Source organism: Brachyhypopomus gauderio, unplaced genomic scaffold (assembly GCF_052324685.1).
Source record: "Brachyhypopomus gauderio isolate BG-103 unplaced genomic scaffold, BGAUD_0.2 sc66, whole genome shotgun sequence".
NCBI lineage: Eukaryota > Metazoa > Chordata > Actinopteri > Gymnotiformes > Hypopomidae > Brachyhypopomus > Brachyhypopomus gauderio.
In genome coordinates, this window is record NW_027506887.1 from 1,873,018 (window position 1) to 1,881,547 (window position 8,530).

The following is an 8,530-nucleotide window of genomic DNA, read 5'->3' on the forward strand; positions in this document are numbered from 1 at the left end:
TTTGAGTCATGGGGCTCTTGTAGAGCTCGGAGAGAACGTCTGTTAGGAGTATTGTTTTTGGAAAGAAGAGGTAGACTAAGAAACATCAGATGCTTTCTTCAGTAACTACACCAAAGACACTTCCATGACAACTCCGTTTTCACTGAATATGTTCCATAAGAGCACAGTCCCAGCAGGGCTAGTGAGGACAGCCAACTGATTAATCGAACTGGGCTCGATCCCATTTAAGACACATCAAGTAATCATCATAAGTCCTTTCATACCCTTCAACAGTGGTTAGTGCTAGTTACATCGAGTAAAGCACCAGTGTCTTTAGAATTGATTACAGACTAACTCTTCACAACTCTTTAGCTCATGTGGATTGTGTGTACTAGCTAAAAAGAATTATCTGAGTGGAATCATACGTCCTCAAAGCGTCCATGCCATCAAACCCGCTAAAGTGGGGTTATGACCTGAGAGAGAGGTGTGTTGTACAGCATGAATAAGAACATCACAAGAGGGAGGAACAAGACAAACATGAAAAACTCTATGGCAGTGATTTTTACAACCACTTTTGTGGTTTGTTTCAAATTCAAGCCTTGGTCCTGTGGACAGAGACGCACAGCATTTATCTGTGAGGACCATAGGGTTAGCACCTTTAACTAAAATAGTGTATTTGCCATATAAAACAATATGCAGTTCAGTGTCTGTTCACAGCCAGAAAATGAGATAAAACCTACGATAGTGCCAACAAAATGTGCTTTTGTCATATCTCCTTGATGAGGTCATCAAAAGCCTTGAACCCCCCTATAAAACTTGCATAAAAAACAGCTCAATCCACCTTCTCTGAAGCTGTCCTAACACTGAGTGTGCGCGGATAACAGCATGGCGTACAGAAGGCTCTGTGACAGGAAATGGCTCAGGGGCAGCTGCATATTAACCACTCCAAGTCATCACAGGCTAAACAGCTCTGTGCGTACACTGCGATCCTGTTCAGAGCTCTGGTGTCTGGACAGGAAGCTTGTAGTGCTACCCTGGAAGAGGTAGTGCTACCTTTCTGAATCAGCAAGGAGTCACTGGAAACCACCCACTGAACACCCTGCCACTCCTTTATATCTGACTGAGCACCAACATTCATTTGTTGCTATTCCACGAACCAGCAACAACTGATTGGAAGCTTTAAGTTCCCCACACAGGCCAACTCAACATACCGCTGATCATCAAACATCAACCTTTCAGAACAGCACATGCTAAAAGACAGCAAGGCTGCCGGTGGAATAGCATCTAAGCCCCCTTCCCCATCCCCACCCCCCCAAGACTCTGGCTGCAGGACAAACTCAAGTCAAGTGAAACTCCACATCATTCTGGGGCTCCCACCCCAACCATCCCATTGCTTTGCTGTAGGGGATACACTTTCTATTATGCAACAGCTTCACAGAAGAAACGCTGAGAAAATGAGAAAGTTAAAAGTCTCTGTAGTACAGAGGAGGATGGGCTTGGACTGCTCCCAGTCCTTCGGCTTACTCACACAGTGTTTTGGCCAGAAGAAGCCAAGGAAGTCGTATCTTCCTTGTAATTCAAACCACAACACTAGACACCGGGCAGTAGGAGAATACAAATAAAACAGCAAATCCCAACAGCAAATTATTGTTAGAATCCTCGTTAAATTAGTCTGTTAAAAAGAACGGCTTGTTGGCAAAATGAGAGGGCTTCGGGAGCCCTGGGTGACGTGATGAGAATCAGACTCATCGCTCTTGATGCTTTGGAGACACCACGTGACATTTACTTATTTAGACAATTTCAGAAGACCAGAATTTTCAAAAGCCCTTAAAAGTAGACCTATAAAAGGCAGTCCTTACAACTGCAAAAGTTCAAGTTTGTTGTAGCAAAAGTGATGGTGTAAACCCTCAGGTGGGAAACAGCATATTTTTAAGCATTTGTGCATTTCAATAACATTCTACACCAAAGTGAAAGAAGAGGCAACACTAAACCCATACATTTTCAAATACCTTTCACCTTTTCCCAAAGGCCATCTGAAGAAAACAACAAAAAGTACTGTTTAACTGCCACAGAAATGTTTATCGTGTTGTTTTTGCTAGTGTTACTTCATTAAAAATCAATGTCAAACCACAGAAGATCGACACTTATTTCAAAACCAAATAAAACTCACCTCTAAACACTATGCTACAATGTCATTTTAATCCCTGAATAAGTGGCTCTACGAAACAAGCTTTGGTAGCACTGTGCGCAATGGTATACTCCCACTAGAGTCCCCAATCATGTGGGTCCGCAGTTTATTGTTGGTCGGGCCCATTACAGGGGGTGCCTTAGAGATGATACTGGGGAAGGTGGTGCTATGCTCAGTAATCCGCTTGGGCACCAGACTCTTCTCTCCTACGGGCACAGCCTTGGGAAGTCGCTTGCAGAGCCAGTGGTGTCGCAAAGCCAGGACGGGGGTCATGCGTGTACTGGGCTCCCAGTCGAGACACTTCTTCAGAAAGTCAATGAAGGTGGGGTCATCGCAGCCTTTGAGTGCCGTCACCCACTCCTTGCTGCCTGGGGGACCTCGCATCTTACCCCGTCGAGAGCGACTCCCGTTGAGAACCAAGGTGCCGTTGCTGAGTGTGGTTACGGTGCAGTAACGTGGGTGGCCTTTGGAGTTGATGAAGTTCTTGGTACGCTTAGCCTGCTCCAACAGTTTCTGAGGGGGCATACCCAACAACTCCATCATGCAGGCTAGCTGGTCGCCCTCATCCTCACCAGGGAAGAGAGGGTAACCTGTCAGGAGCTCAGCAAGAATGCAGCCAAAGCTCCACATGTCTATGGGCATGCCATAGCGCCATCCCAGGATGACCTCGGGAGCTCTGTAGAACCGAGACTGAATGTAAGTGTAGACGCGCTGGTGGTCAAAGCAACTGGAGCCAAAGTCAATTACCTTGATACCACTCCTACCCTGCTGCTTGAGCAAAATATTCTCTGGTTTAAGGTCACAGTGGATGATCTTATGGCGGTGCAGTGCCTCCAGGCACTGCAAAATGGAGTGGGCAAACTTGCGCACCAAGGGCAGGCTGAAACCCTGGAACTTATTGCGCTTGATGAGCTCATAGAGATTCATGCTGAGCAGCTCGAAGGTCATGCAGATGTGATTGCGGAAAGTGAAGTTCTCCAGCATGTGGACAACGTTCATGCTGCCAGTCTTGTCCTGCTTCTTCAGGTGATCCAGGATTCGGATTTCCTCCGCAGCTTGTCGGTGGAAGCGTTTCTCATTGCGCACCATCTTCAGGGCCATATGTTGGTGCAGCTTGTGGTCGTAGACCTTTGCAACCTGACCAAAACTCCCTTTACCAATGACCTTCAGGAACTCATAGCGATAGGCAATGTGGTCATGAGGCACATGGATATAGCCCCCCTGGTCATCATCATACCCACAGTTATTAGAACCCCCTGCTACTGCTGGTCTCTTCTTGGCATTTGGTCCTATAAAGAAAATGTCTGGGTAGCTGTGGATCTCCTGTTGCTCCAGTGCAGTCAGATGTTGTCTGTTGTGCTTCAGAACTTGCTCTGAAGTCATGGGACCACCTGGCTTTGTAGACTTGACCACGCTTTCGGAGGATTTGGCCGAACTGTTGCTGTCCACGCTCTTTTCCTTAGAGAGACTGGACGGAGGCTTGGCAGGAGTTTGGCTGGTGCCACTGTGCTGGGTCACATGGGGTTTGCGGTTGTACGAGTCCTCGTACAAGTACTTCACCTTTATCGGCCCTCCTCGGACCCCCTGATGATCCTTCACCGCAGACTTGCTCAAACCCTTCAGAAAGAAAAGAAAAAGGTATTACAACACATTGTGTGGAGCAAGAAGATTGAATGTAAGCTTGTGACAGGAGGACTGTGTAAAATAAAACACGAGCTCATTAAAGCAAAATTGATTCAAAGGAACTGAACTCCCCCAAAGAAACCTCAAGGAAAAGGCCAATTATAGCTTACTGCATGAAAAAAACATACAGTAATAAACATCAAGTAGTAAACATCAAAACATCCAGTAATAGAGGTCCAACTGGGATGATATTAAGCAGTCAATAGAGCAAATGTGCTACCCTGAACATGCACCCAGTAACATAATTGGGAATTCTGTATAACTTGCAAGGGAGTTTGAATGCACTAATGACTTTCACAGCTGAACGGGTGGGAGAGACACCTGATGAACAGTCCCTACAATGGCAGGAGATGGCTGCACAACCAGAGCAGCAGGATGTTCATCTTAACAGAGCTCAAAGTGCAAACATTTGAGGCCTTGTGCTATACCCAACAACTGCAGAATGCACTCGTATCCTTCAGTTTATTCCAAAATATTGTGTTAATTCACAGACCCTGTTATCAGATTGCCTATGAATTACTACGGTACCATTTTCTTTGAGATTTTAAAAGACTTTTCCCTAATGGTTTTTACTTATGGAAGGAATTCACCAATGCTCAGGACATCTTCATACCCCAGCATCATGTAGTTCAGCTGTGTAACTAAAATCTGGATTAATCTCATGGTTCACCAATCCCAGATTTCATATACCACAGCAGAAAGATACTAAGAAAGTGGTGATATGCAGAAATGGTGACGGCGACACATTTACCCCCCCCCCCCCCCCCCAACCACATACACACACATTCAGGATGTTCAATGCACCATGAAATACTGAAATCCTGTTTCCATTCAAGAGTTTTCTGCACAACTTCTCAGGTTCGGGCAAAGCTGCATTGGTGCATGGGGGGTTGGAGGGAGGAAGGAACACACCCCAGAGCTATAGTTACAAAATGTGCAAATCAGAAAGCAAATTAGGTCATACCTATAAAAAAAAAGATTTAGATGATGTGGAGGGAAAAAAACCCTCAAGAAATGAGGTGCAGTCGTGGCCACCGCGAGGGAGATGGAAATGCAGCTCAGAGACGTGTGACAGAAATAGAAACGTGAACATGGAGAAGTGACGAATGAATCTCACGGAGACCAGCCAAATAAATCAGCGGCCTCTTTCCAGACACAAGAGCTCGATGCTTTGCTATGCTAAGAGTGCAAAAAAGGGTTGAAGTCCAAGGAATGAGTGACCTGGGTTTTGCACTGGCGTAGCAGAAGGTAATGTATGTGACTGGGTGACAGTCACTCATGTGTCTGTGAATTTTCCTCATATGCCAGAAAATGTGTTCCTGTTCCAATTCACACACTGCAGAATTTATTTACTCAACATGTAAGGAAGCCGTTTAATGGGACAGGCAGCTGCCAAGGTACAAGGCCCACTAAATTTCAACACTCCATACAAACAACCATCCCTATGGACTTGTACAGTGAATGTATGTTCACACTCTAAATTATATGCAGACAGCATTTGTTATTATATAACTGTATGCTTGTGAACAGGAAATCTGATTTAGAAACTTGCCATCTGATGCCACCTGATGACATGAAACATGATGTAAGCTATGGGGCTCATATTTAGGGCACTTAGTCAAATCAACAGACTTGTGCAACTAAATGTGTACTCAGTTGCTGCTTAGACATTTATGCCAAGCTCCAAAAACACCAGCAAGAAAGAAAAAAAACTTTATTTACATAACCCCAGAAGCAGCCAAATATGTACAGCAAGCATAAAAGTCATGCTGCCTTGAGATATGAAGTTGCTCGATACACCTACATAGACAAAGTATGTGTTATGAGTGATAGCAGCACTTTACTGAGCGAGAGCCAACACCCACAGCACAAATGGGAGGAGGCAACATGCAAAGTTAAAACAAGCTAGTTCCTGGTTTGTTATTGGGACGAACCATTCAAATCTTTATGCTCTAATGAATCAGGAACAGTTTCCTGTTCATTTAGACAAAGGGAAAATCCACCCCCCCCCCCCCCTTTGGAAAAATGCCACGGGACTACACACGAAAGGAAGTGGAGGACTCAAAGTCTGTCCTATTACTGGAGAAGAGGAAGTCTTGACTTACTGTGTGTTTGGGCAGCGGGGGCAGTCCGGAGGGGCTCTGTCCGTTCACATCCGCATCCTCATTCACAATGTGGTCCGTGCGCATGTAGGAGTCATACAGACCATCGCCATGGCGAGCTGCGGAATATATAAACATACACCACCACTTCAGCTTGGCATGCTGCAGCACGAAGGTCAACACTCCCTTCCTACACCAAACAATTACAGCACAACAACCTGTGTTCAAATGGAGACATGAATGCATTTGGATATAGATCAACAAAAATGTAGGTGATGTAGAGAAGCAAGCTTAACTGATGTAAAAAAACAAACAAACAAAAAACTAAATAAACAAAATAAAACCAGCCCCTTAGGGAGTCCTGTAACCAAGCAGCAGGTGCGTCAGAAGACAGTCTTCCCACACAACCCTGTCAACACACAGTCTCTGGAGCAGACAGAGACTAGCAGTTAGGAGCTTATTAGGCCGGTTTTTAATGCCTCACTGGGAGTTCAGCAGTTTCCACAACTTGGTACTATTATGTCTAAAGCCTCCTAATAGCCTATACCAGAATGCTTAGCAAAGCACAGCGCAAAAAACACACTGCATAAGCTTCCAGACGGATGAATGAAATTCCACATGGGCAGCAGAGCATTCATAGGACATTATGATGGACCCAAACAAAAACTATACATGAATGCATCAAGTCAATAATGAAACAAATGATTTATCAGTTAGTGGCTTACCCTGGGAATGGGGAATAAACCTCCTAAATTATGCCGGCATGAAACAGCTGCATTGCAAAGATTCCATCAGCGATGGACTAAATCAGATCTTGGGTAATTACTTACAAACTTCAGCTTTCTCAATGAAACAAAAATAAATTCCTTACAGCCATATGAGGGGGCGTGGCTCTCATTCCTGCTCACACTATTACATAATGTGTTTTTTAAATTAAAAATTAAACCATCAATAATTTGCAATTTGCCAGCTAACCAAGTTAGCTATCTAGTTATTCCTTTGCAACCGTTTCGGATTTTAGGAGAATTATCTGGTCATTTCAGTACGCAAAAGACTTGTGCAAGTTGTGAATACACTTGAAACTGGGCAGTGTTTCTATTGACCCAGACAGCCCAGACCATTCGTGGCAATCGAAAACAGCAAGGTATTAAATTTCCTGTCGTGATACATAAGACATACATAAAATAATTACCTGCAGTAACTGGACCATCTGGCTTTCTGCTCAATATCATCATGACTGACGATCAGTGGTAAACAGTGGTCAACTGTTGCAGTCAGCATCAAATGCTTCTTTTCCTTTCCTTTTAAACGGGTACTAATAAAAAGCAAGTATCTCTAGCAAGTATTATTCGTCTCATGCCATGTCTAGGATCTCAAAATTCACACCGACTCTTAAGCAAACCAGTCTCGATTATTAGCCAGCAAACTGGGTTGGCTAGCTAGCTAGGTTAGCTAGCTACTAAAGTGACAATGGCGATACACGGTTGGGTTGAGCATGGTCAGGTTTTGTTAAACGGGAAGTGGTCGAAACTAGAACTGTGGCGTTCACCGTTGCAGTGGAGAGTGTACGCGATCATAAACCGTATAGTTTTGGGTTGAAACTACATAGGTTAGCTAGCCAGCCAACTGATAAGGAAACGGTTGATTGCTAGGTAAATGTAAAGCTATTAAGCACGGTCCGGATATTAATAAAAAACATCCACGGGCGGAAAAAATGCTCAAATAAAAACACCAGCAGTTTCTGCCGGGGGTTCAAAATAAAAAATGTAAATGTTTTCCCGTCAGCTTGCACTGGAGTAAAACACAATAATAACACACGTCCTCATGAGCACGGCTCCTCAAGATAGCTTCAGTCCAAATAAAACGTGGAGCGTTCTTCAAAGTACGGTGATGTCCACCGACCAACAGGACCATCCCAACCGGGGGGACCGGGGGAAAGTGTAGCCCGGGCTACATTACCGGACAACTCCGTCTTCTAACGACGCTAACCAGCTAGCCTAGCGCCACTGCTTACTTAACGCGAGACAAACGCAGAGATATCCGTTCCGTGTCCAGTCGTTCGCCTTGTTTTTCGAAACGGCAGTCTCAAATTCACGACACTGTCAACATCAGTAACCGAATGGCGAACTCGTAAAATAGTGAAACTCCTAAAAAAATGTCGTCGACATTCGTGTCTTCTGAAGGCGGAACGTTACGCACACGACGCAGTTATGAGTTCAAACACAGATGTGGCTGCTTAGCTTTGTTGCTAAGAGCGTCTTCTGTTTGGCTACAGGAGCGTCATCAACAAAGTAAGGGGGGAAGGCCTACAAGGGCGTGACCCAGGGCGTGGCCTATACTCAGCGCCATGCTGGCTCAGTCTCGTGGAATGTTTTTGTCCGAAGGGTGAACTTCTGATTGGTCAAAGATGCAACTAGCTTTCCAAAGAGCCAATATGGCTCCTTCAGTCTAACAAAAGCTGACCAAGACAGTTTGAGTTTCAAAGCCAAAACTTTTAAGAGGCGAAACCCCACTTGTTTTTCTCTCCCATGTTCTCTCCCTCCAACTAACAGTTTGTACAGTTTACATTTGTACTGCA

General features: G+C 44.7%; 1 protein-coding gene across 1 annotated transcript; it reads right to left on the reverse strand.

Moving 5' to 3' along the window:
* Nucleotides 1-2,156: 2,156 nt before the first annotated feature.
* Nucleotides 2,157-8,226, reverse strand: dyrk3 (dual specificity tyrosine phosphorylation regulated kinase 3). Its single transcript, XM_076989179.1, has 3 exons — nt 7,145-8,226; nt 5,956-6,071; nt 2,157-3,784 (listed from the first exon to the last, which is right to left on the reverse strand). Exons 1-3 carry the CDS (start codon nt 7,185-7,187, stop codon nt 2,198-2,200), a joined length of 1,746 nt encoding a protein of 581 aa, XP_076845294.1. The 5' UTR covers nt 7,188-8,226; the 3' UTR covers nt 2,157-2,197.
* Between the last annotated feature and the right edge of the window lie 304 nt (nt 8,227-8,530).

What these genes read in the sequence shown, in the direction of transcription:
- dyrk3 (XM_076989179.1), bottom strand. Translation starts at nt 7,187, where the DNA reads ATGATGATATTGAGCAGAAAGCCAGATGGTCCAGTTACTGCAG. An exon ending in AGATGGTCCAGTTACTGCAG is followed by an intron (nt 6,072 to 7,144) that starts GTAATTATTTTA and finishes TATATTCCGCAG; the next exon opens with CTCGCCATGGCGATGGTCTG. An exon ending in CCCCGCTGCCCAAACACACA is followed by an intron (nt 3,785 to 5,955) that starts GTAAGTCAAGAC and finishes TTCTTTCTGAAG; the next exon opens with GGTTTGAGCAAGTCTGCGGT.